The sequence below is a fragment of the Bicyclus anynana genome, chromosome 8 (assembly GCF_947172395.1).
Source record: "Bicyclus anynana chromosome 8, ilBicAnyn1.1, whole genome shotgun sequence".
Taxonomy (NCBI): Eukaryota; Metazoa; Arthropoda; class Insecta; order Lepidoptera; family Nymphalidae; genus Bicyclus; species Bicyclus anynana.
In genome coordinates this window covers 1342633-1368482 of record NC_069090.1, presented here as the reverse complement: position 1 = coordinate 1368482, position 25850 = coordinate 1342633, and the positions used below count along the sequence as shown (strand labels likewise).

At 39.2% G+C, this 25850-nt stretch overlaps 1 protein-coding gene across 9 annotated transcripts in view; it reads left to right on the top strand.

Annotated features, from left to right (window-relative positions):
* Nucleotides 1–25741, top strand: part of LOC112050375 (acetyl-CoA carboxylase) — an 82528-nt gene extending 56787 nt beyond the window's left edge. For all 9 annotated transcript variants that reach the window (XM_052883201.1, XM_052883196.1, XM_052883202.1 and 6 more), the window contains 29 exons: nucleotides 110–238; nucleotides 588–770; nucleotides 1696–1835; nucleotides 2361–2571; nucleotides 3074–3166; nucleotides 4055–4212; nucleotides 4985–5165; nucleotides 5531–5646; nucleotides 6182–6302; nucleotides 8033–8129; nucleotides 9455–9561; nucleotides 9955–10056; nucleotides 10283–10385; nucleotides 11017–11117; nucleotides 11773–11943; nucleotides 12536–12755; nucleotides 13144–13282; nucleotides 13764–13977; nucleotides 14379–14565; nucleotides 14892–15019; nucleotides 15449–15563; nucleotides 17508–17685; nucleotides 18160–18275; nucleotides 18461–18553; nucleotides 18853–18947; nucleotides 19102–19167; nucleotides 19524–19706; nucleotides 21350–21490; nucleotides 22603–25741. In XM_052883201.1, the coding sequence (XP_052739161.1) occupies nucleotides 110–238; nucleotides 588–770; nucleotides 1696–1835; nucleotides 2361–2571; nucleotides 3074–3166; nucleotides 4055–4212; nucleotides 4985–5165; nucleotides 5531–5646; nucleotides 6182–6302; nucleotides 8033–8129; nucleotides 9455–9561; nucleotides 9955–10056; nucleotides 10283–10385; nucleotides 11017–11117; nucleotides 11773–11943; nucleotides 12536–12755; nucleotides 13144–13282; nucleotides 13764–13977; nucleotides 14379–14565; nucleotides 14892–15019; nucleotides 15449–15563; nucleotides 17508–17685; nucleotides 18160–18275; nucleotides 18461–18553; nucleotides 18853–18947; nucleotides 19102–19167; nucleotides 19524–19706; nucleotides 21350–21490; nucleotides 22603–22680 (3966 nt within the window). In that variant the 3' untranslated portion in view covers nucleotides 22681–25741. The remainder of the gene's footprint in view (nucleotides 1–109; nucleotides 239–587; nucleotides 771–1695; nucleotides 1836–2360; nucleotides 2572–3073; nucleotides 3167–4054; nucleotides 4213–4984; nucleotides 5166–5530; nucleotides 5647–6181; nucleotides 6303–8032; nucleotides 8130–9454; nucleotides 9562–9954; nucleotides 10057–10282; nucleotides 10386–11016; nucleotides 11118–11772; nucleotides 11944–12535; nucleotides 12756–13143; nucleotides 13283–13763; nucleotides 13978–14378; nucleotides 14566–14891; nucleotides 15020–15448; nucleotides 15564–17507; nucleotides 17686–18159; nucleotides 18276–18460; nucleotides 18554–18852; nucleotides 18948–19101; nucleotides 19168–19523; nucleotides 19707–21349; nucleotides 21491–22602) is intronic.
* The last annotated feature ends 109 nt before the right edge of the window (nucleotides 25742–25850 follow it).

The following is a 25850-nucleotide window of genomic DNA, read 5'->3' as shown; positions in this document are numbered from 1 at the left end:
TATGTGAAAAAATAGTTCATTAATATTATGTTACAAAAGAAGTGAGAGCATTGAATAAATATATGTTCCGCAATCATTTCAGTTTTTATACCTTTTAACTTTGTTTCAGGTGACAATGCTAATAGACCACCTGTGGTCGAACGAGCCCGGCCTGACCGACGAGCTGGCGGCGACGCTCAACGAACTGACGTCGTTGCATCGCGCCGAGCACAGCCGAGTCGCGCTTAGGGCGAGACAGGTGAATAAACAAACATTACATTAAAAAAAAAACTATGCGAAGTAAGCTATATAATTATTTTTTCCGCAACATGGTGAGGTTTTTTATTTTGAAGCAAACAAACATTACAAGAGCCTCTACAAATCCGGCTCGAAGGACCATTTTTATGGAGGTAGCCCACGCTTACCTTAATACATCTATATATTCCTTTTGCAGCAGCAATTTTAAATGGCGAATCAATAAACTGTTACCCATTATTCAGAAAGGACTTTTTTCTTCATAATCCTTATAAATAAAGCATGTAGCGCTGATTTGATTAGTAGAGACCGCTTTCTAGTTGCCAGTATTTATATGAGCTAAATATTTCCAGGTGTTGATAGCAGCTCACCAGCCCGCGTACGAGCTCCGCCACAACCAGATGGAGTCCATCTTCCTGTCGGCGGTGGACATGTATGGACACGACTTCCATCCGGAGAACTTGCAGAAGCTTATACTGTCGGAGACATCTATATTTGACATTCTACACGATTTCTTCTACCATACTAATGCTGCGGTTAGTTTAATAGAATGCAAGTGTATAAAATCGTCTTTTCAACACTGAAATCAAAGTGAAAATGATATTTTATTTTTAAATAAAACCTATATGAAAGTTAGTTTTTTTAGGCGACCGTTTGAAGTATACGTTCCACTGTGATCTACATAATATATTGAGTATTCTATTGAGTATTTATTGCGCGGTTAAAAAAAGAAAAAGATGGTTTCGGAATGGTGTTTATGCATAGAATGTAACAGCTTATTGTATTCCACAATTCTTTAAAATTTGTAAACTTAGTCTTACATTATTAGACCAAGTTTTGAATGTATTACAATAGTGTTGTAATCTTCGTCCAGGAATAGATCTTCGTCCAGCAATTGCAACAAAAATCTCGAGATTTTAGTCCCATTGCTGGTAACAGGGTTCCCGACTTAGGGGTTTCCCCCCAGATTTAGGGAGCAAATAAGTGAAATGGGATTTTTTAGGGGTCAGAAATTTTTAGGGGTATTTTCAGGGATTTTTTGACTCTTTAATATTTTTAAATTGATGATAATTTTAATATTTCTTTCTTGACCTAGCGACTTAAATGACATATAATACGTTAATTCTACAACCACTCTGAGGCAACTGGCGGCGATTTTCATCGAATAAAAAAAAATGTTAAATTTATTCAGTGTCCACATGTATGATTTCAAAAAATCTGAATCTTCAGATAAAGACGTGATATTTTGTCTGTATTAAGTATAGACTTTTGAAACATATTACAGCATATTATTTCTAAATTATTATGAATTTATATTTTTTAGGCGGACAACTCAATAATTAAGGCGATTTTAGGGGTTTTTGACACAAACTTTAGGGATAAATATGTTGGAGAGTTGGTAACACTGTGCTTTTTCCACTTATTTTTTTAATTAGAACATTTTTTGCGAATTTCCTGCAGGTGTGCAACGCGGCGCTGGAGGTGTACGTGCGCCGCGCGTACACGTCGTACGACATCACGTGTCTGCAGCACTTGGCGCTCTCCGGGGAGCTGGGCGTCGTGCACTTCCAGTTCATCCTGCCCACCGGACATCCCAACAGGTACACCAACGCTTTGATCTACGAATTGTCGTGATCATCATGATATCAATAGATGGACGCCCATTGTTGGACTTGGGTCTTTCGAAGGGTCTTCTAAATACATTACACACATACAGCATGTCCCGCTGTTCGAAGTGTCGCCTGACATAGGCCTCCTTCAACTGCTTCCATTGTACCCAGTTGCCGGAAATCTTGTTCAGCAAGGCGCCAGAGTTAGATGGATGTCATCTTCACACCTTTTTGTTGTACGTCCTCGTTGTCTGGTACCATCTCTTGGGTACCAGATTGATGGGACCATTGTTCGGTCTTGCAGAGTAATATGTGACCCGTCAAACGCCATCCCAAGTGGTCGATTCCTTTAAGAATCAAATCTCAGTAAATAAGAAATTTAAATGTTTGAAATGTATTAAAAAGTATGGTCGTTAGGATCGCTTAGTAAAACATAGCCAGTGTAACGCTGCTTTAGTTTATATAGCGGAAATACCCTGAGTAGATTAAATATAACAATCAACGTTTGTATTATAGGATTCCAATCAGCCAATCTGAGATCGAGCTCGCTTCAGCGCAAGACCAAGAAGGCGTCCCAGCTGAACTTTCCACAGCCGCTATGAGAAAGTGCCACCACCGCACTGGAGCCCTGGCGGCTTTCAACTCTTTCGAGCAGTTTAAGGAGTATTCAGACGAGTTGCTCGACTTGGTGCATGACTTCGCCAGTTCTGCTACTGTGAGGCGTGAGGTATGTTGTGAAGATGAATATCTTAGCATAGTGCCGGGACCATCGTGTGGCAGAGAGAAAAACTCCGAGCAGAGCCCCGGACTTGTAACCGATGGGTGTAGGGTTAAAGACGTCCTTGACAGTTAAAGTTCGTGTTGGATACGAATTTATATCGAAGTTGATTGAAAATGTTAACATAGAAATACACTGTCACCCCGCATCAACCAATCGACAATTCAGGGTGATCTCACTTGATGTTAGAAGACATCTAGAGGAGAGGTGAGAATGGGTAAGAGTTTTAAGGGGTTAAACTAATTTAACAGTGTTCGGGATGAACCAGTCAGGGTTAATAAACCTTTGGCATTGCATCGAAACGCTAAATAAGTTTACTGTACTTTTCTGACTATGGTCAGGTCAAATTTAGCAGTATCCTAAGTTGTTAGAAATCATTAATCGCTTTTCCTAAATAGCCCTGAGCATGTTTTCTATTTCAGTATATTGAGTAGTATTGTGTCTTCGGCAGGACCTGCAAGCTTTACAAGAGGGCAGCGAGAACCGGGACAGTACAAGCATCAACGTGGGTCTCGATCTTAAGCCGAACATCGAGGAAGATGTGGTAAGTAAACTGTGCCAGCATATTATTTATTACAACAACATTAACAAAACGGTGAATTCTACAATAACATCGCCAACAAGCTACCCTTGTATCAATATACCCTTCATTCGGCAGATGGTTAAAAAATCCAATTTAAATCAAACCACATAATTTAGTATTTGGCTGCATTATACAGAAGTAAGGAGATATGACGAGAAAGGAGTAAACACATTTGCTTGAGAATGAATAAATTGATATTTTGCTTGCCGTCTCTTTGTTATTGACTTAGTCCCTTCTGTTATGTTCTGCGCAGACGAGTACTCAGTCATCCTACTAATATTATAAACACAAAAGTTTGTATGGATGTTTGGATGTATGTATGTTTGGATGTTTTTGTTACTCTTTAACGCCGCTACTACTGAAGCGATTTGGCTAAAATTCTCTGGACTCTGAATTAACACATAGGCTACTTTTTATCCCGAATAAATCTATGGTTTCCCGAGATTTGCGAAAACTGATGATTTTAATGATATGAATGTTTGTTACTCTTTCACGCCTCGACTACAGAAACGAATTAGTTGAAATTTGGTATTAAGCCCTATAGCCCGGATTAATACATAGGCTACTTTTTATCCCGGAAAATCCATGGTTTCTGCGGGATTTGTGAAAAACTGAATTCCACGCGAACGGAGTCACAGCGTTCGCTAGTTGGTCAATCAATCAATCAATCTATCATCAATCAATTAATATATCATCGTTTGTTTGCTCAAAACATGTGGTTGCAAAAGATGGCAAACAAATTTATATTTACAATGTTTTCGCTTTGACGGGCGTGCAAATTTCACAAAACATTAGAATCTCATTAATGGTCAAATGTACGAGTGTTTGAACAAGTCTCCTCGGTTACAGCCATTGGAGCCGATCCACATCCTCATGATCGGCATCCGGGACAGCGGCGAGAGCGACGACGTGGCGGTGGCGCGGCGCTTCGGCCAGTTCTGCCGCGTGCACGCGCGCGAGCTGCACCAGAAGCGCGTGCGCCGGATCACCTTCATGCTGCTCATCAAGTGAGCGCTACTGTATACTACTCTTCTGTGTCATTTTTTTTTCTTTTTTTTATATTCTTTACAAGTTAGCCCTTGACTACAATCTCACCTGATGATAAGTGATGATGCAATCTAAGATGGAAGCGGGCTAACTTGTTAGGAGGAGGATGAAAATCCACACACCTTTCAGTTTCACCAGCCAGACCTGGACCGATTCAGAAAATCTCAATCGGCCCAGCCGGGGATCGAATCCAGGACCTCCGTCTTGTAAATCCACCGCACATACCACTGCCCCACGGAGGTCGTCAAATATTCTTCATCATATCAGCCGATGGACGTCCACTGCAGGTCATAGGCCGTATGTAGAGACTTCCAAACATCACGATACTGAGCCGCTTGCGTCTAGTGAATTCCTGCGAATCGCTTGTTGTCATTAGTCCACCTGGTAGGGAGTCGAACTACACTGCGATATCAAGTGAGGTGTTGCCACTTTGGGACCCCAACGTTCATCGTTTTTTCGTATTGCCTTACTTAATTCATTCATATGCAAACAGCAATCAATCGAATCGATCTTCATGTGAACCTAACACGAGATTTAATTAAAATTAGCAGACGATCAATCATTGTAGAAACACAAAATATTCTCTTAAAAGGAAAAGCTAAGCCTTCGATTGAAGATATTTAAGAAAGATATTTATGTCAGTCATTTACCCCTTGGAAAGAGATATGGTTATTATAAATTTCTTCATAATATCTAGGAAAGATATAGATAAACAAGTATTGTTCCCACCAGGCGGCAGTTCCCCAAGTTCTTCACGTACCGCGCGCGCAACGACTTCACGGAGGACACGATCTACCGCCACCTGGAGCCCGCGTCCGCCTTCCAGCTGGAGCTGTACCGCATGCGCAGCTACGACCTGGAGGCGCTGCCCACCAGCAACCAGAAGATGCACCTGTATCTGGGCAAAGCCAAGGTTTCTGTCTTATCATCATCATATTCGACTCAATGCCGAGCTCGAGTCTCCTTTCAGAATGAGAGGTTAGGCCAATAGTCCACCACGCTGACCCTATGCTAGTTGGCTGACTTTACACACGCAGAGAATTAAGAAAATTCTCAGGTAGAGACACGCGATACGTAATTTCTTAAAGTGCACACAACTGAAAAGTTGGAGGTGCATGCTTCGGATCGAATTTGAACCCACACCCTCCGGAATCTGTGGCAGAGGTCATATCCACTGGGCTATCACGGCTCTTATCTTATCGCCAAGTCGAAACTGTACTAAAGCTACCAAGCTGATACATTGTTTTATTAAAGTCACTCAAAAAATGTTGTTTGCAGGTGAAAAAGGGCCAAGAAGTGACGGACTATCGCTTCTTCATCAGATCGATCATCAGACACCAGGACCTCATCACCAAGGAAGCGTCGTTCGAGTATCTACAAAATGAAGGGGAGAGGTTGGTATAACTTAAAGATAAGGGTTAGTAATAGACAAAACTAGATTTAGGTCTGATGACATTAGGAAGGTAGTGAGGAGTGGCTGGATGAGGAAGGCGGAGGATCGTATGTGGTGGCGCGCTCTCGGAAAGGCTTATGTCCAGCAGTGCACGGATACAGGCCGATGATCATGAATAAATAAAGAAGAATTCTAACATTACTACAAAGTATAAAAACAAAACAAGACCTTAGAATGGGCAGAGAATGATCTTGAGTGAAGTCACGCACTTGTGAACGTTGTGTGCAGGGTTAGACTATTAACAAACACTCCCCTTTTCCACTCAAGTCACTCTCCCCGTCTCTCCCAAGTAACCCACAAATAATTACACAACAAGAGATGTGGACGGCTCGAACGCCACGAGCACGACGACTGAAGCCGTCCGTTGCAACGCGGCGATAACAATACTTGCTCGCTGTCGCATGTAATTTAGCTACGGTCAGGGTGTTTGCCTTATCTTCGTTCGTTAAACGTACTATAAAGTTTTTGTTCTGCAGGGTGTTGCTGGAAGCGATGGACGAGCTGGAGGTGGCGTTCTCCCACCAGCTGGCGAAGCGGACCGACTGCAACCACATCTTCCTTAACTTCGGGCCCACCGTCATCATGGACACTGCTAAGGTAATCGTCATTTCATTGTTTCACTGATACTGATTTAGAAATAAAAAGTCTATGGGAGACAGTGACAGAAAAAAAGTAAACAAGTTATACTACAGCCTTTCTTGGTGAGTACTGTTTACCAACAAACAAATTAAGAATGAGGGTATAAATCACTAGTCATTTCACACCTAATTATAATTATAATTGACTTGTTCTTTAATTAATGAAAATAAATTTGATCAATAAGCTTAGAACAATTAGATATGGTTAAAATATTTTATAAACAAACCATACATAATGTATAATAAATAAGTTATGAAATGACATGCATTTTCTACCTTCATTTCTAATTTCTTTGTTGGTAAACAGTACTTACTCATCAAGACAGGCTGTAGTATAGTAGGCATTGTTCGAGAGAGGAATAATAAATTATGATGACATGTTTTTATTTCATTACTATAGCAAATTCGTTCTTAACACTCCGGTTGGCTCGCGCGGGTGGGGTGTAGCGATGCCCCGCGCGCACGACTTCATACCCGCGCAGTTTTTTTCCCTCCCGTCGCCCGCATATCATGGAAATGTGATCAACGAACTTGCCAAGCTATAGCGGACTCTGTCAAGCTTCGTTTTGACTGATGTGCACGTCTTCCCTACACCTACTCCTACCCTTCCTCTACCCTACCCTCTACCCTACCTCTATCCTACTCCTACCGTACTCTACCCTGCCCCTATCCTATTGTTTTGCCTTCCCGAAAATACTTCTCTAAATCTTGAACTGTATAGATAGTATGGCATTAAAAGTTTAAATTGACTTACGTATTATTACGAATCGTTTGTATGGGACTATAGAAATTTTTTTGGTAAAAATAGAATTGGCTAAAATATCAGTTCAGCCGTTCTCAAGATTTGCGTTTAAGAACATATTCAAGATTAAAGGTCCGTTTATATCTACAGACATAGTGCGTCACAGACAAATAGCGTCGCATACACCTACAAATGTCGTCTATTCACACTGCCCAGCTGGTAGCTAGAGACACGTAAAGTCCTTTCATGAAAAAAGTCCCCCAGACGCTAATGTCTTAATGGCGCTCTTTGTCATTTGGTAATGACGGTGTTACTGTCATTTGCGTAAGGCGCTGTTAATTTTAGTTCAGGTTCCATGAAAAGGATTCTACAGACATGAACCGCACAGACAAAATATTCTTCCCGCGAATACTGGACGGTCGCGGCCGCGTTACGATAGTTATAAATACGTCAGTAAACACTGTATCGAAAAATATTATCTTGTCTGCCACGGCACGTGTCTGGCTCGCTAAATGTCTGTAGATATAAACGGACCTTGATACATATTTATATTATTACTAGCTGACCCGCTCAAGCTTCGCTTTGACTTATTAATATATTTATTTGCACTTCTTCCCTATCCCTACCATACACTACCCTACTCCTACCCCTACCCCTACTCTACCCCTACCCTACCCTACCCTACCCTACCCTACCCTACCCTACCCTACCCTACCCTACCCCTACCCTATCCCTATACCATACCCCTACCCTGCCACTACCCTACCCTAGGATTTAGGGGTTTGAAAAATAGATGTTGGCCGATTCTCAGACCTACTGAATATGCACAAAAAATTTCATCGACAGTATGACGTAAGCAACGAACACTGTGTCACGAGAATTTTATATATTATATAGATTATAAATGTTCGTTGTAGAGTATAAGTGTCTGTTGTTGATCGTATCAGATAGAAGAGTCGGTGCTCGGCATGGTGATGCGCTACGGGCCGCGGCTGTGGAAGCTGCGCGTGCTGCAGGCCGAGATACGGTTCACGCTTCGCATCGGTCAGTGACTATGCCTTGTTTAACTTGTGAAACATCTCACTATTTATTAATTTACATTACTTTAGTCGTTATCAACCCATATTCGGCTCACTGCTGAGCTCGAGTCTCCTCTCAGAATGAGAGGGGTTAGGCCGATAGTCCACCACGCTGGCCCTATGCGAATTGGCAGACTGCACACACGCAGAGAATTAAGAAATTCTCTGGTATGCAGGTGTCCTCACCGTCATACCGTAAGCCGTGATAGCCCAGTGGATATGACCTCTACCTCCGATTCCGGAGGGTGTGGGTTCGAATCCGGTCCGGGGTATGCACCTCCAACTTTTCCATTGTGTGCATTTTAAGAAATTAAATATCACGTGTCTCAAACGGTGAAGGAAAACATCGTGAGGAAACCTTACATTACTTCAATAAATCCCAAATTCAGAGCAAATACAACCTTGAGAATTGAGTTTAAAGTTAAATTTGCAAATGTGACTACTTGAATTGATTGCCAAGAAGTTGTGTTTGGCACTCACTGAGTGGGGATGTTTTTTGGTCGCTGATTGTGCAATCACTTTTTAATAGGCAATCATTGGTTTAACAGGGTAATTATGTATATCAGCGCACGATTCATAACATATACTAGTGCATCATGGATTTTTCTTCTATGCGATTATCTAAGGGTGATGCCTCATTAGTGCGTTGCTTTGCGTCACAACGGATCAACGCATTGTATCCTACACCTACGTTGCGATGACTAATGACGTCACGGCGCACGCGCCCAGTCATATCACAACAACAAATGCATACAAAACAAAGAAAAACATACTTAAAAACTGTCCTTTGTCAAAAACATATTTAAAAACTAAAATTTTCATGTAATCGCGTCTCGAAAATTTCACACCTAATAATAATTATAATTAACTTCTTCTTCAATTAATTAAAATAAATTTGATTAATAAGCTAAGAACAATTTGATATGGTTAATATATTTTATATTACATTTGTGTAATATAAAATATATTTATAAACAAACCATACATAATTTAAAATAACTAAGTTATGAAATGAAATGCGTTTTCTACCTTCATTTCTAATTTCTTTGTTGGTAAACAGTACTCATCAAGAAAGGCTGTAGTATAGTAGAACGATAATCAACTATTTAAGACCATTTAAAAAAAGTGTCAACTAGCCTGTTGACACTTAGTTTTTAGACTTAGTTAGACACGAAATAACCACACTACGCCACTAGCGTAGTGTGGTTATTTCAATGAAACGACCAGCTTTTGTTTCATTGAAATAACTGTAAATAATTTACGGTCCTTAAATAATGTACAATCCCCCAGGCCCCGGGCAGCCCACCAAGAACGTGCGCCTGTGCCTGTCCAACGGCTCCGGGTACTCGCTGGACGTGTACACCTACGAGGAGGTGGTGGACCCCCGGACCGGTGTGGTGAGTTGCTGTTTTTAACGTCCAATCTATCTATAGGTAGTACATAAACTGATGACTTGACTTATTTTGCCACATCACCATTTTGTGGACCCAGTCCAGCTGGCTAATTCACTAATGTTGATTTGTTAGTTCACATATAAGAAAACTGAGATTCTATGTAACAAATGTTATCTAGTGCCTATTGGCAGATACAGCAGGTAAATGACATTTTTAGTTGATTTTACGTTTATTGTAATAAGTTGTTAATAAAGACCATATTAATAAGCTAGTAGCCATAAGCTATATCCAGACACTGGAAAACATCCATGCTCATCACTCTAAAGCTTGGCTATCGACCAACTTGATTTTTGACATCATTTGGGAATCCAAAATTGTATCTACAAATCTTTGCAGATAATCTTCCAATCGTTCGGCACGAGACAAGGCCCGATGCACGGCCTGCCCATCTCTACGCCATACGTCACCAAAGACTACCTGCAGCAGAAGAGATTTTTGGTAAGATATATCTAATGTCATTGACATAACAACAGTACGCCCAGCATGAGACAACAATATCTCGAGAAGAGAAAGATATACTGTCGATTAATATCGGCGAAATCGAAAATATTGATTGGACGAAGGCCTACAGATCGATTTTTAAATAATTCCGAAACACTGTAGTATAAACAATCTTTTTTTACAAAAAGCGTTGTAGTTTTCATGTTTTTTTGTAATATTTCAGGCAACGTCGCAAGGCACGACATACGTGTACGATATTCCGGACATGTTCCGTCAAGTCGTGGAGAAGCGATGGAAGGAATGCATCGACGAAGGCACCGTAGATGGTATGTAACGTTTGAATAGGAGTTACTTTGCGGAAGATCGTTATGGACGATGAGTACTTTGAAGTTCTTCGCAAACTTATCAAGAGTATGATTGCTTATAAGACTACGTGAGAAGCCAAGAGATAACGATATAATTATTATAGAATATTCTATCTATTTTGTCTTATTGCAATTGAAGAGGTAGCATAAATGTCGCTTTCTCTTTCTTTGCAATGGGATGGAAGAAATAGCAATATAAAGGTAAAATTATTTTTTTTGTGCACATCTTAGGTCTACTCATGTTCAAAATCGTACCTAAACCTTCGTTGTTTAATATAGCAATTGTTTTCTAAATGTATTTTTATGGGTATCTTTAATTTTATTTATAAAGATATAAGGATATATTAATAAATTGTGATTACCTAACCTCTGTGCTACGATTAACCAGAAGATTTAACCGATTCTTAGCAACCATTCACAGGAAGATAATAATTTAAAAATGTATTTTGCACTGCTGATGCTTCTTCAGATTTACAAACCAATGCGGTTGTCAAACGCTTGTATCTACAACTACATTCAAGGCCACACCATCTTCCGAATGTATTACACATATACAGTCTGTGAGCTTATGTCGGTCGTGTTGTCCCGCCAGGTCCACCGCCGGACACCGTGATGAGTTCTGTGGAGCTGGTCGTTGAAGCGGACGCTGAGAAGAGGATCGTGGAGGTGACTAGGTTGCCGGGACAGAACACTGTAAGTGTTGTTATAACTAGAATCGTATGATTGCACATATGCACGCACGTAAACACGCACGGACGTACACTCGCATGCACGGACGTACACACGCATACACGTACATACGCACGCACTGACGTAAACACGAACGTACACACGTATGCACGCATCACCGATTGTATATACATAAATGAGCATGTACAATAGGCTAGTTGATTCATTTCAACTAGCCTATTGCATATTTCATTTAATATAAACAATATTAATTTCGCATACTACGTGGAATAACGATATGAAATATACCTGTTTCTGTTAAATTGTAAAATACGTTAGTTTATAATCTCACTCGTGATATTATAATCTACTGTCATATTTTGAACTGAAAATACTGATTACAATTTAACGTCTTATTTTTCGGTATATTATAATCTATCGGAAGTGAAAACGTTAAATTGTCAATCGCGCTTGTCGGGCTCGTAAACTATAATAAAACGAGTCGCCAACTAACGCGACTCCAATTTGATGAAAACATAAAATATTTGGTTCCTACTTTTCTGGATCCACGATTCAAAACAAGTGTAAATAATAATGAGCACGACATAAATCTGAAATATTACTTATATTTTTCAATTGTTGATAATGATTTTCTAATTAATTTTGTAACTTTTCTCAGGTGGGTATGGTAGCGTGGCGGTTAACCCTCTTCACGCCGGAGTACCCCGAGGGCCGGGACATAGTGTTGATAGCTAACGACCTCACACACTACATGGGGTCTTTCGGACCGCAAGAGGACTGGGTGTACTACAGAGCTTCTCAGTATGCGCGCGAAAGGAAAATACCCAGGGTAAGTTGCATTGGGTACATATACTTATATTTTCTGCCAGCAGTTACAAGTTATGTAAAAATATTAAAAGGTTGAAATAGCATAAATTTTTGAATGACATTATATTAATCTTCCGTTCCAATTTTCAAAATATATAAAAATTACAAATGAAGAACTTTTTCACGAACTTTCAACCCTCGTCCATTGTTCTGCTCCAAAGTCCAATTTATACTAAAATTCATCAAAAACTGAGCAGTTTAGCCATGAAAAAATATCAGACATACCTACTCGTACATTTATAATACTAACCTACGTAATTTCGAGGAGTTAAGTTTTAAAGAAACAAAGAAAGAAAAAACATTTATTTAAAAAAATGTGCCATACACCACAATGCCTAAGTAAGCACTAACTTCTGTTAAATTTTATTCCCTTGTTGTTGGACCTAAAGCCAATGTACCAATTACCGTGAATATAACTTGAAACATTACAGAGTTTAATAAAGAAAATAAACCCCAATGGGGTGAAATTTAAAAATTCTCAATATATCATCCAATAACCATTTTTCAAAAATTTTCGAGGAGTGATATTTCAAAATATCTTTTAATATGAACAGATATACATCAGCGTGAACTCGGGCGCACGCATCGGTGTGGCGGAGGAAGTGAAGGCGGAGTTCAACGTGGCGTGGCTGGACGCCGAGAGGCCCGAGCGAGGCTTCAAGTACCTGTACCTGAGCCCCGAGGCCTACTCCAGGCTCGGCCCTCTCAACTCGGTGAAGGCCCAACTGATCGATGACGAGGGAGAGTCCAGATACAAGATCACTGATATTATTGGTGAGTTTGATATAATATCTTGTATCAAATAGAAAATGATTGTAATGTTATTGAGCGTAGTGGACATTCAAAGAACTTTGTTTTGTCCTGTACAGCCATTTTTATTAAAATTTAATTAAAAAGCGGTTATGGAGTAAATGAGTTTTTTAATCGCCATGAAAAATATCCAATACTTCCTAAAGGCATTCTTTGTGATCCAAATAGCATAACTACTTCAGACGCTAGCTTATTAATCATTTGATTTTAAACATTTAGCATTTTTATATAAAAAGATACATTTGTGCATATTGTACAATTGGACATGCATCTCATGCCTAGAGATACGGCACTTTCATCAAACAATATTGCCCGATTAGTGAAATTCGGAAAATATTGATATCTTTTTCAGGCAAAGAAGAAGGTTTAGGCGTGGAGTGTTTGCGCGACGCGGGTCTGATAGCGGGCGAGACGTCGCAAGCGTACGAGGACGTGGTCACCATCTCCGTGGTCACGTGCAGGGCCATCGGCATTGGCTCCTACGTGGTCAGGTAAGTTGTCGCGTCTAATTGTCTAGTCCTGTCGGTGAGCTCATAGTTAACTGTTATGAAGTGGCAGTTGAATATATTTTGTAAATAAGATTCAACTCAATTGACGTGATAATATCTCATAAATCGATGAATACCGGCTGCACGCAAGAAAAAGCATGAATCATGGTCACGTTCTGCGCGCTCTCGCTTGGTATAAAAGAATATAAAGAAAGATTCTTAAGTAATGCCACATATTACATTATTAAATTCCAAATTATATTATGGCTTAACTGTCCACTCAAACAGTAAAGCAATAAAAAAAAACTATCGTATCGAGTATATAGTCTAAGCGTTCAGTTTGTGGCGTAGACGTTACACGTGAAGTCATCATCCGTAAACCACAGACAACCAACTTTATTTTACTTGTCTTTCACACCTGGACCCTGTGAATCGGGACTTACCGTTAGTCAACCCCGACTGATGCGTGTCTTCTTTTCTTCAGGCTCGGCCACCGTGTGATCCAAGTGGAGTCATCGTACATCATCCTCACGGGCTACGCGGCGCTCAACAAGGTGCTGGGGCGCGCCGTGTACGCCAGCAACAACCAGCTGGGCGGCATCCAGATCATGCACAACAACGGCGTCACGCACGCAGTGGCGCCCACCGACCTGGAGGCCATCCGCACCACCGTCACCTGGCTGTCTTACGTGCCCAAGGTCAGTGTCGCATCCTACGCCTACTGGTGTTGTTGCTACTTATTTTTTTTTATAGGTTCATGTAATATCTGGCTCGAAGGACCAGTAATCTATGGCGTCAAAGCTTACAACATAACAAGAGAAAAGTAAAATTTCTTAAATATAATCACTATTGCTTTAATAGAGGTTACGCTATGCTATGAAAAGTGTAGAAAAAGTGTAGATTTAAGTAGGTCGTTAAACCTGCAAATGTACGGAATGAACTATATAAAAGTAGACTAGAGACTTCATAGCTCCAATATTCCATAAACTGAGCATAGTGTCCATTCTACAACTTCTCAGTGTGTGAAGTCTGCTAATCTGCACTGGGGTAGCATGGGTGGACTACTAGCTACATCAACTCAACTCAACTTTTTCTCCAGGATAAACTCAGCATAGTGCCCATAATGCGGTGCGCAGACCCGGTGGACCGGCCCGTAGAGTGGGTCCCGCCGCGCGCCGCGCACGACCCGCGCCTCATGCTGACGGGCGACCACGCGCGGCACGGCTTCTTCGACCACGGCTCCTTCGACGAGATCATGAAGCCGTGGGCGCAGACTGTTGTCACTGGTATGTACCTATACTTCTTGCTCTGGAATCATCATCAGCAGCCCATTTTTAGGGCGTACTACTACAGGGTCTTCATCTTTATACGAGAGGGAATTTGAGATTGGAATAATATGCGCCTCTTCTATATGGAGTCTTGGCTCAGAAGTGGGATGTTGGAATAGGTTAATAATAATGATGATCGATGAACTAAGCATGTAGATGGCAGGACGCATCTCCCGATTACACTTTTAGTAACGCATTCATCAATTTACTTCCCAAATGAAGCATGCGTAAAGTTTTTAGTTGTATTGATTTCTAAGTAATTGTCCATTGTCCATTGTCTCCAGGGCGCGCTCGCCTGGGCGGCATACCCGTGGGCGTGGTGGCGGTGGAGACGCGCACGGTGGAGTTCACCCTGCCCGCCGACCCCGCCAACTGGGACTCGGAGGCCAAGACCGTGCAGCAGGCTGGCCAGGTAACTACTTGGTGGCACCATCTTATGGTCAATTTGACATCATGAGTAGATGGAAAGTAATAGTCTCACTTTGCAGAAAGTGCTTGCTAGGAACTCGTCACGTATTTACTCTATGTTGCACAAATTAGATTAATGGAAATGAGGTATATATTCTTTTATAGTAATTATTGACAAAGCGGCAGGTGATACATTTGCTGGTAAGTTGAAATCCATCGCCTATAAACAGCAAAATTTCGCAGGACATGCAAGGAACGCGTTCTACAAAACTGCTGTCCTGCGTCTGTCAACCTCGGAGATGTAGGTGTTATGCCTCGTGTGCCTGTAATGACACCAATAATCAAGCAATTGAGACCGAAAAACAGCAATGCTGTTTGGCGGAAGAAAATAAAAAAAAAAATGTGTGGTTAATTATATAACATTATTCCTCAGGTTTGGTTCCCAGACTCTGCGTACAAGACATCGCAGGCCATCAACGACTTCTCGCGAGAAAACCTGCCTATCATCATATTTGCTAACTGGAGAGGGTTCAGCGGCGGACAGAAAGGTTAGTATTTATAGTCGAATAATGAATTCAGCGATCCCATCTGACGTTTCCTGTGATACCATTTTTTATTGAATCAAAAAATAGTGATGTGACAACGTGAACAAACATGACTCACTCATTATGTTCTAAAGAAAAATAACAAATAATTTCAATAAATAACATTTACATCTGTTATTTATTAAGAAATTAGTCTATGGCTTAATAATAAACGTAAAACATATTTTGAGTCAGTCAGTAATGAAAATAAAATTATTCTAAGACCTTAATTAATTTGACTAATAACTGAGACAAATACAATTAAATTAATGCTTTTAATTTATAGATCAGATTTTTCATGATAAGTTATTAATGACTAGCAACGCCTGTGACTTCGTTCGCGGAAGTAAGTCACCTAGTTCGGTATTATTGTATTCCGGAATTATTAAAGAACGAATGAAAAAAAATACACAATAGCAAAGATTTTTTACTATCTCTATAAAATTTACTTTTTCTTTAAGTTTCTCTATTAATAAAAATAGGGTAGTTGACTCATATCAAATTTAATATAAATTATATATCAATTTTAAAATATTTAAAGTAGATATTTTAAAATGAAGTTTTATCTTCCATTTTAAATATTTAATGAAAGATTAAACGTAAAGAAATATTAAAGGAGTTCCAATTTCAACACATTGGTCCCTGCTCAGTATAGCACCGTATGCACCCTCATTGATCTTCGGGGCTCCGATATTAGAGTCATAAATTTATCGTTATTTTTTTCTGACTCTACTTTTTCTTCATCTTTATGTTCATCATCAGACGACTCTAAACTTAGTGTTTGCGTTGTTTTTGGCGCTAGATATTTGTTTGAAATTGTAGTTTTTCGACCATCACAGAGTCGAACATTAGAATAGTCATTGACTATTCAGTGCAAACAAAAAATATTAGTATCTATATAATTAAGAAAGTCGGGTTTGTTACATATACATAATTACAACTCAAGAACGGCTGGACCGATTTGGCTGACAATTGGTGGAGAGGTAGTTTAGAACCAGGAGAAGGACATAGAATAGGGTAGGGGTAAGGTTGAGTAGGGTATGCTAGGGTAGGTGTTGGGTGAGAGTATGGTAGGGTAGATGTAGGGTAGGGGTAGGGTAATAGTAGGGTAGGAGTAGGGTAAGAGTAGGGTAGGAGTAGGGTAGGCGTAGGGTGGGAGTAGAATAGGGTAGGGGTTGGGAATGAGTCAAAGCGAAGCTTGACAGGATCCTCTACTAGATAATAATTAGCATACTAGTGAACCCGCCATCCTCCCAAAAACGCCAAGTGTATGAGGATGGAGGAGGATTTTGTAACTAAATTACAACTGTAACACTTTTTTTGTACAATAAATATTTTATTCTTAGAATTTTATTATAAATTTCATTAGATACTCTAAATTTTCAAGTCGGAAGTAGTCGTACCCTCAGAGATCAGGGCAAATAGGTAAAAAATTGGTCAATTACATAATTTACACAATTTTTCTTTCAACCGTCTGTCACTAAGCGTTATGATAGAAATTTCTGTCCAAAATTCCTCTTTGAGAGTGAATGATCTGAGGCACTATTTTTTACCTATACAGAACAAGACATCACTATGACAATAAATATGGTATCATTATTTTACAAAGTGACATTAGCATCTGTCAGAAAATTCGCACGATTATTGATTATACTATATGTAAAAAATAATTATCGCTGTCTTTCTCAGTCTTGCCTTTTTAGCAAGGAATCGTCTCTCGAGAAATGGTAGCAGTTTTTTGGCGTTAGATCGATCTTTCGTAAAAGTAATATTTAGAAAAGAATGGCACATTTAACTCACAATCTACCGTCCGTAACAGCAGTAGAGTAGCTGCAAATACTAACTTGAAATAAAGGATTTTCATTTGAATCAAGTATCGAATACTCTAAAGCTGTTGTTTCCCTCCAGACATGTACGAGCAGATCCTGAAGTTCGGCGCCGAGATAGTGTGCGCGCTGCGCCGCGCCACCGCGCCCGTGCTCGTGTACATCCCGCCGGGCGCCGAGCTGCGGGGCGGCGCCTGGGCCGTGGTGGACCCCAGCGTCAACAGCCTGCGCATGGAGATGTACGCCGACAACGAGGCCAGGTATGCACCGTGGAACTGTTGCTCAGTAGGCGTCATCTCGTGAAGAGTAAGACATATTTTCGACCAATAGCGCAAGAGTTGAAATATCGATCTGTCTTTTGTCCCAACGCAACGATAAAGAAAGCTATATTTTGACTCAGCCGCTATTGGTAGTCATGTACACTCCATCGGAACTTGGAATGTCCGCGGTCTAATTCAAGATGGTAAACTGAGCATTGTAGAAGGAGATATGAAACGCTAAAGGAAGCAGGAGCCCGAACCTTTTACAGTGCCGTCCAAATGGCCAGCGACCGTACTCGATGGAGGAGCATTGTAAACCAAACGATGACTCGCCAAGGTGGTCACGATCCTCAGTCATGAGGGACCGACTAGAGAGAGAAAGAGCTATTGGTAGGTCATTTTGTCTTTGTTTCGTCTCGCTTCATAAGCAGAACGTTAACGTTTGTCTGCAATTTTCGGACGTAATTTCCGCAGAGGAGGAGTGCTGGAAGCGGAAGGTATCGTGGAGGTGAAGTACAGACAGCGGGACATACTCAAGACCATGCACAGACTCGACCCGGAACTTCTCAGGCTGAGCGCGCGCACCACTGGTAAGTACAACGACCTTGGGCGACTCTTTGAAGAGAAATTGATAAAACAAGATATTTCTTGTCGTAGTGAGATCAAACTCCATGTTGCATACGTGTAAATCTTAATTGCGTCTCATTATTATTATCATCACAACAAAATTCAAAGTTCATGTAAAAAAATAACTAGTGATTTTTATTTATTTTAGAAATCAAAGAACAAATAAAGGAGATCTCGAAGAATCTTGACCGTCGCGGCTCCATCGACGACGTGCTGGTAAAGACCGATGCCGGCAGACAAGGTAAGTGAAAGTTGAGCGACCCTTAAACACTTAAACCGTTTAAAGGTTATTATGTATTTAATAACTGTTTTATGCCCTGAATGAAACGCTGAGTCATCAAAATAATTATAGGTTTTTCTATTGAATGCATAAAACAAATTCTTCCTTTTGTGTTCAAGGATTTTCTGATTAATTTGCTGCTGTAGGTGTCAGACCATCTGTCTATTTATCAAAACTCATTTTCTCGGGAAGCTTAGATTGAGCCATTATTAATAGCAAATATGTCAACAAATTCAAAAGATGTCGCATTTTATTTGTAGCCGAGACTCGAGTGCGCGAGCTGGACACGGAGCTGACTGCCGCGGAGAAAACCATGAAGGAGAGAGAAAAGGAACTGGCCCCTATTTACCACGAGGTAACTTATTTAGGCGATTTTCTGATAGTCGACAATGTGTGGATATATGGATATAAAACTTTTATTAGTTTTAATGTTGTTTCATCCATTTAGTTTTATATGGAGAATTTTATTAAAGGTTTGGTTTTTTAAATAATATATTTTAATAACGCAGATTGCGGTCCAGTTTGCCGAATTACACGACACCGCCGAGAGAATGCTTGAGAAGGGCTGTATATTTGTAAGTATAACACGCAAAGTTTCACATACGCATACAGTCAAAATATTTCTGGAAACCTTACGATGAATCGCCTTTATTCGAACATGCATATGAGTGCATTCAAAAACAGTTGAGATGTGGTAGAAAGTGTGCTTTGTGAGACTTAGGCAATGCTTCGTAAGATGATGGACTTGTGAAAAGAAAATTTTTGTATTTTGCACCATAGTAACGGCAAAAGGTTATCATTGTGATTCTAAAAACCGCCATATTCACCGGGTATGGCTATTTTGTATTTCTCAGAATACCATTCGGATTGTTTTTAATGATTTTTACTTTCCGTTTAGTAAATGGTTATAAGCGTTATGTGGTACCCCCAGGACATAATACCGTGGCGCGACTCCCGGCGCCTGCTGTACTGGCGGCTCAAGCGGCTCCTGCGACAGAACGCGCAGGAACTGCGTGTGCAAGCGGCCACCGCCACCGGACCCGAGCACATGGACCAGCGGGCCGCCGCCGCCACGCTGCGACGCTGGTTCACAGAGGACAAGGGGGAGACGCAGGTGAGAGCGGGCATTGCGGTTACCAAGACTGGCCGCGATTTGTCGACATTTTGTCTTATTACTCTCCACTAGATCGTTGGCCGTATGCTCTACCGTAAGCTCAGCAAAGACTCCGGCCAAGTCAGATACTGGCTTAGACTACATCGGACGCATGAGTCCGACGTAGTCTGCGTCGGTAGCTATAAATCGTACTCCGCCGAAGATCGTGATTCTGCCGTACCGTTGAGGTACCGCTTCTAGTTGCAGGTGCCGTTGACATCAGACACAGAGAGGGGTCAACGCCCTAACCCTGCTGCCAACCCGCGAATTGTGAGGTTTGCCGAGGATGTTCCAGGAGAGGTCATGAACACTCATTCTTATGTATGAGACAGATGCTATGCATAGGGCAGGGGCTGCCCACCCCATGAGTGATGTTCTGTGACCATGAAGGATGCTCCTCCGTGGCCTACATTTTCCACCAGAAAAAGCCACATCACCGTCTTTCTCCCCTCTTAATTAAGAATAAGACCACCAGAGATGTGATTTATTTGAAATACTTCTATTTAAAATGCAAATATAAAAATACCTATTTTGTATTTTGCATTTAAATACCTTTTAGTAAAAAGCATTTTGTATTTTATTTGAAATACCTTTCGAGATGTATTTTGTATTTTTAATATTCATTTCAAAATGCAAAATACTTTGTGATTAAGTTTAGCCAACATTAACAGTCAAACAAAACGAAATGAACGAATGACGCTTGTAATGCCGAATTTGACCAATAGAGGCGCCTGCTAGCCATGCGCGCCCTTTTTAGGGTTCCGTAGTCCACAAGGAACCCTTATAGTTTCGCTATGTCCGTCTGTGTGTCCGTCCGTCCGTCCGTCCGTCCGCGGCTTAGCGCAGTAACTATAATTACTAGAAATCTGTAAATTAGCATGAGTGTGAATATTAAAATGTAAACAAAGTCAAAGTTTTTTTAGGTTAAAATTATTAATTAAAAATAAATTATGAGTTAATTAAAAAGGTAAAGTTGTAAATAAAATAAGATGTCTCGGAGTCTGTTAAAACTAAAAAGCTAAAATTTGGTATAAATATGCATGCATATTAATTACGTCTATAAAGTAGTAAAAAGAAAATTTGAAAAAAAGTTGTTTTTGGGGTTCTTTCCTACATGCAAAGTGAGGATGAATTTTTTTATCTTCTATCACATGGTGTGGGGCACCGTTATCGGTATTTTTGTGCATTACATAAGGAATTAAACTGCTCATTTAATCTATGGAACTCACTCTCTCTATTTTTTTCTTCGTTGGTCAAAGTGCGCGCCTTTAGTCTTGACGAGTGACAATGTCACACGTAAACGACGATCGACGAACATTATGACGAACGTTTTTACTCGGCTCGGCATTGTGTCTCTATTTCTCATGATAAATACAAATTATCTGTGATTTGGTCAAAAGGTATTTTATTTTGAAAAAGTATTTTGAAAATACCTATTTTGCATTTAGCATTTAAAATACCAAACGCAAACCTATTTGGTATTTTGCATTTGAAATAGTAAATCTCAAAAGTATTTTGCATTTTGTATTTAAATGCTTTTTTGAAACCATTTTGTACATCTCTGAAGACCACCATAGTGACATATACATTATCCACGTTTGCAGTCTCACCAGTGGGAGCACGACAACGAGGCGGTGTGCCGCTGGCTGGAGGCGCAGGCGGCGGACCACGACTCCGTGCTGGAGCGGAACCTGCGCGCCATCAAGCAGGACGCCGTGCTGCAGGCCGTCAACCACTTGGTCATGGTGAGTGCCACGAGCAACAACCACTAGGTGGCGGTTGTTGATAATATTTTTTTATGTTAACATCCAACCTAAAACCCATAGAGGAATAGGAAGCAAGGAATATTAATGCAGATTTCGAGACCTCAGGGGTCTCTCAGGAAGCCCTTATATCATCAACATTCGATTCGAGTCAATCAACAAGCGACTAAGTCAGCTATGCACGGAGTGTATCTGAATCTGAAGTGAGACAACTATAGCCTCAATAGCTCAACGGTATGAGCGGTCAGCCTCATTACCAAGGGGTGGTGGTTCAATTCCCGCCCCGTTGGTCTATTGTCGTACCCACTCCTAACACAGTCTTTCCCGACTAGTTGGAGGGGAATGGGAATAATGGTCATATTTAAAAAGACATGGCAAATATTCATTTAAAAAATAAAAAAAAAATTATCTGATGATCATATAGGCCGTAATCGTGTGTGGGCGGTACTGCTGGTACTGGCCATTAGCGTGTGTCCCATAATACTCGATCAGGAGTGAGGACATCCGCAGAAGCTCCCGACATAGTCCAATGTAACAGTCGCATAGGGCGAGGCCCATAGCGCACATAGCCCAATGGATTCCAAGAAACCGCACCAGAAAGGGGCGGGCTGGTCGACCCATCAATAGGTACATCCAAGACAGAGGCCCCAGGCAGCATAAGGTCTTGGAAGCACTCTGAGGTCTATGATATTCAACAGCGAACACTTGTTAATGTTCTTTTAATCTACACTATAGTTTGGCAACTTCGTTCGTAACTCTCCCGAAGGTCAGCGCAAGCAGGGGGTTGTGTAGCGATGAATGAAAACCCCACGACTGATGCACCCCACACGCACGATTTCACACCCGCGCAGTCTTTCCCCCAGTCGCCCGCATATCATGAGAGTGTCATCACCGAACTTGCCAGACTATAATATAATAAAGAGGTAAAGTTGGTGGCATTGTAGGAGGTAATCACTGAACCAATTGTGAAAATTCTTTTACCACATTATTTGTGAGAGACATAGGCTATATTTTATCCCCGCATTCACGGGAACGGGAACTACGCGTGTGAAACCGCAATGCCACAATACACATGTCATTTGTATTGTTTTCAGGAACTAACCCCATCGCAACGCGCTGAATTTGTAAGAAAACTCACTGCCTTAGAAATGGAACCAGATTTTAATAATTAGCTATAATAAATTATAAATAGTTGTTAATAGATTTTTTTATATTACAATCAAAGTGATAACAGATAAACTGGGTGAATTTTGTTCTTTGAGGAGTAGAGTTCAAAATTGTTTGGCAATAATTGCGATTTCTTTTTTTATACAGATTATTATTGTTAGTTACATTTTGATTCTGTGTTAGAGGTGAAGTTAGACAGTTATTTTCAGTTTATTATGTTTTGTTATTCATTAAAACTTAATGCCATGGATAACTGATTATAAAATTATTATTTATAAATAAATTAAATATTATAAATTCATCATGATTTCTTGAAGGCATAAAAACATTGACTGATTTGTCTGTTTTTGTAGTTTGTCTGTATTGCTTATTAAAAAATTTAAATGACTGCCTAATACCGCCCCTTGGATTTCTAAATTTTTCACTATAAATCATGTAATGAGTAATTTTGGAATTTATAAATTCTAAATTGGCCATGCGAGAGGCTATGGCGTACCGCCCAGTGGTTTAGCGTTCCAGTACGATTTTTTATTGCTGCGATAGGTGCCATGGCCCTTGGGTTAGAATAATTTTCAACACTGCAATATTAGCTCTTATTTAGTCGTATTAAGGTGTATATTGCAAAAAAATACTCTAATTAGGAAAAATGTACGATGAAAGTCGCTTGCTATGTGATCATGACAAGATAGGTTTTATAAGTAGACAATATCCGAATGCGCTGCCTATTTTTATGTAGAAGTTACATCAAATATAGGTCCGTCCTTGAAAAAAAAAAATCAAATTGTTGATTTATTTATTCACCAGAGTAAATATTATTTATTATTGCTAATTATCACAAATTATGATTAACATTAGATGTATAATTGAAACAAAGACTACTTGCAAAGTCAGTTTTCTTTAGGAAATAAGGGATGTATTTTAATTAAATTAATTTTATTAATAACATCTTTCGTTAATTTTAGTAGTTTAGTCTGCTACGGGTTCGATTCCCAGTTAGAGTCAATTTAGGAATTTTCGTTTTCTATATTAGCTTAGATCTGGTGGTCGGTTTCAGTCGTACCTTACTGGTGGAGATACGTTCCGGTACGATATCACCGAGAAACCGGTCAGAAATATAGGTCGATAAACTACTGTTACTAAATTAGCATGCCACTGTCATAGACAATATAGATAGTTTAACTTAATTATTGCTTATTTGGCATTAATGAAAAAAAATGGCGCTTCGTACGCCACCAAAAACTAAGTTTAGTAATAAATATGTGACCAAAGGCGTTCAGTTGATTAAATTACATGTAGTGTAAAACTTGGTTGTAAACCAGGTCCAATTTATTTAGTTACTTTTGCACTCGTCGACATTTTAAGCATTACTAATATTTTGATACACGAAAACAGACTTAATGATTCTTGCATTAACGTTCAAAATCGTTTACAATTCAACTGTAGACTTTGAAGCTATCTGCATTAAGTTGATTATATTCTGAGGGTATAGAAAACGCGACTGTCGCAATTCTATCAACGACAAAAATGTCGCCGTCTGCAAAAGCTGTTAAAAAATTAATTATTTTTATTTATTACCAATAACAGTGTGATATATTATTTTCTTTTATATTTTGGGGTTTTATAATTTTATATTTATATATGATTAAAAGAAATAGACATTAAGTTTTTACGTACGTACGATACTCGGTTCCTATATTGAAAAAAATGTTATTTACAATTTTTATACAATCTTTAAAAATGTTAGGATACTTTTCACAGGAATCGGGAATTGGTGTGACTGTTGTAAACTAAATTGGAAATACATGGTGTTTTTGTATATAAATATACTATTATCTGATTTATTCTAAATTCTTATTTACAATCAAATAAGGATAAAAAGCAATCTAATATATAATATTTTTTGTTTTATTTTTTCAAATTGATGCGCATGTTGCGTTTTAGTGCGTTAGTCGCGTTGTTGAATACATAAATTATATTTTAAACTTTCCAATTTAGTTTGCTATGTAAAATAACTATATAGAATGTATGTTTTAATTTTGTATGGGAAAGTAGGTAGATACAAAACGCAACATATCATTTATCGTAATATGTTATTGTGCAAAATGGTTTTCTTTCTGGTACCGAATGAGAATGGAATCTGACTTCTTCAGCACATACGTTATTTTTGTATATTAATCTAGATAATTTGTGACGATAGGTTGCGAAATTACTGCTTGCTCGTAACAAATATACATAATGCAAAGCAGCAAAGGATTGAATCTTAGAATCCTGATCGAAGTGAGGGATTTAAGGATAATAACACAACCTAAATCTCATTGCAGGGAGGATTGGCAGAAATGCCATTTGTGTGGATCTATTTTGAATTACAAAATAGTGTCGTGATTTTTTTTTTAATTTAACTTTGATTTTTTTTTTGTACAATTGTTACTACTTACTACTACTCTACAATACTAATAATAAAAATATAGTTTAATATAATTTTAAATTTATTTGGAAATGAAATTTGCATTACATACAGCACAACGATACATTCCTATCATATTTGTATTTATTTTAATTTATATCATTCAATCGATAGTTTCAAATAAACTATGTTGATATAGAGTAAGCTCTTCATTATTGTTACAATGGATTTATAATTTATTTATTTTTCTATTCGAGAATATAAATTTGGGCCAAAATATATAATAAAGTGAAAGCTACATTAATTTATCACTTAATAGATTTTTATAATATTATAGGAATATTCTTATTCCTATATTTTATATAGGAATAAAAAATATATACAGTATCTATCATTTTAAAGGAACTGTATAAAATACAAAGTTATTAAATCGATTCAAAAAATTATATTTCCAAGTAAAAAGTTTTTTTATCAACTTCGCCATATTAAGTTTACGATGACGTCACAAGCCTCAGTTATCGGGTGTAAATGTATAGGATTTCCTTTTAATGTATATTTTGGTTCAGTGTTGGTTGCGCTGCCGATTGATTCGTTGTATAGAGCTAGTGGGTTCGGTTGTAGTACTCATTGTTTGTAAAAAATAAATAAATATTTTAATAATATTGTGGTTTTATTCCTTGGAATCACAATCAACCATCATCGATCAATCAACATCATTAATCACATAAATACTAAACTAATTACGAGAAGATATTCCAGTTTTCGTTGCCT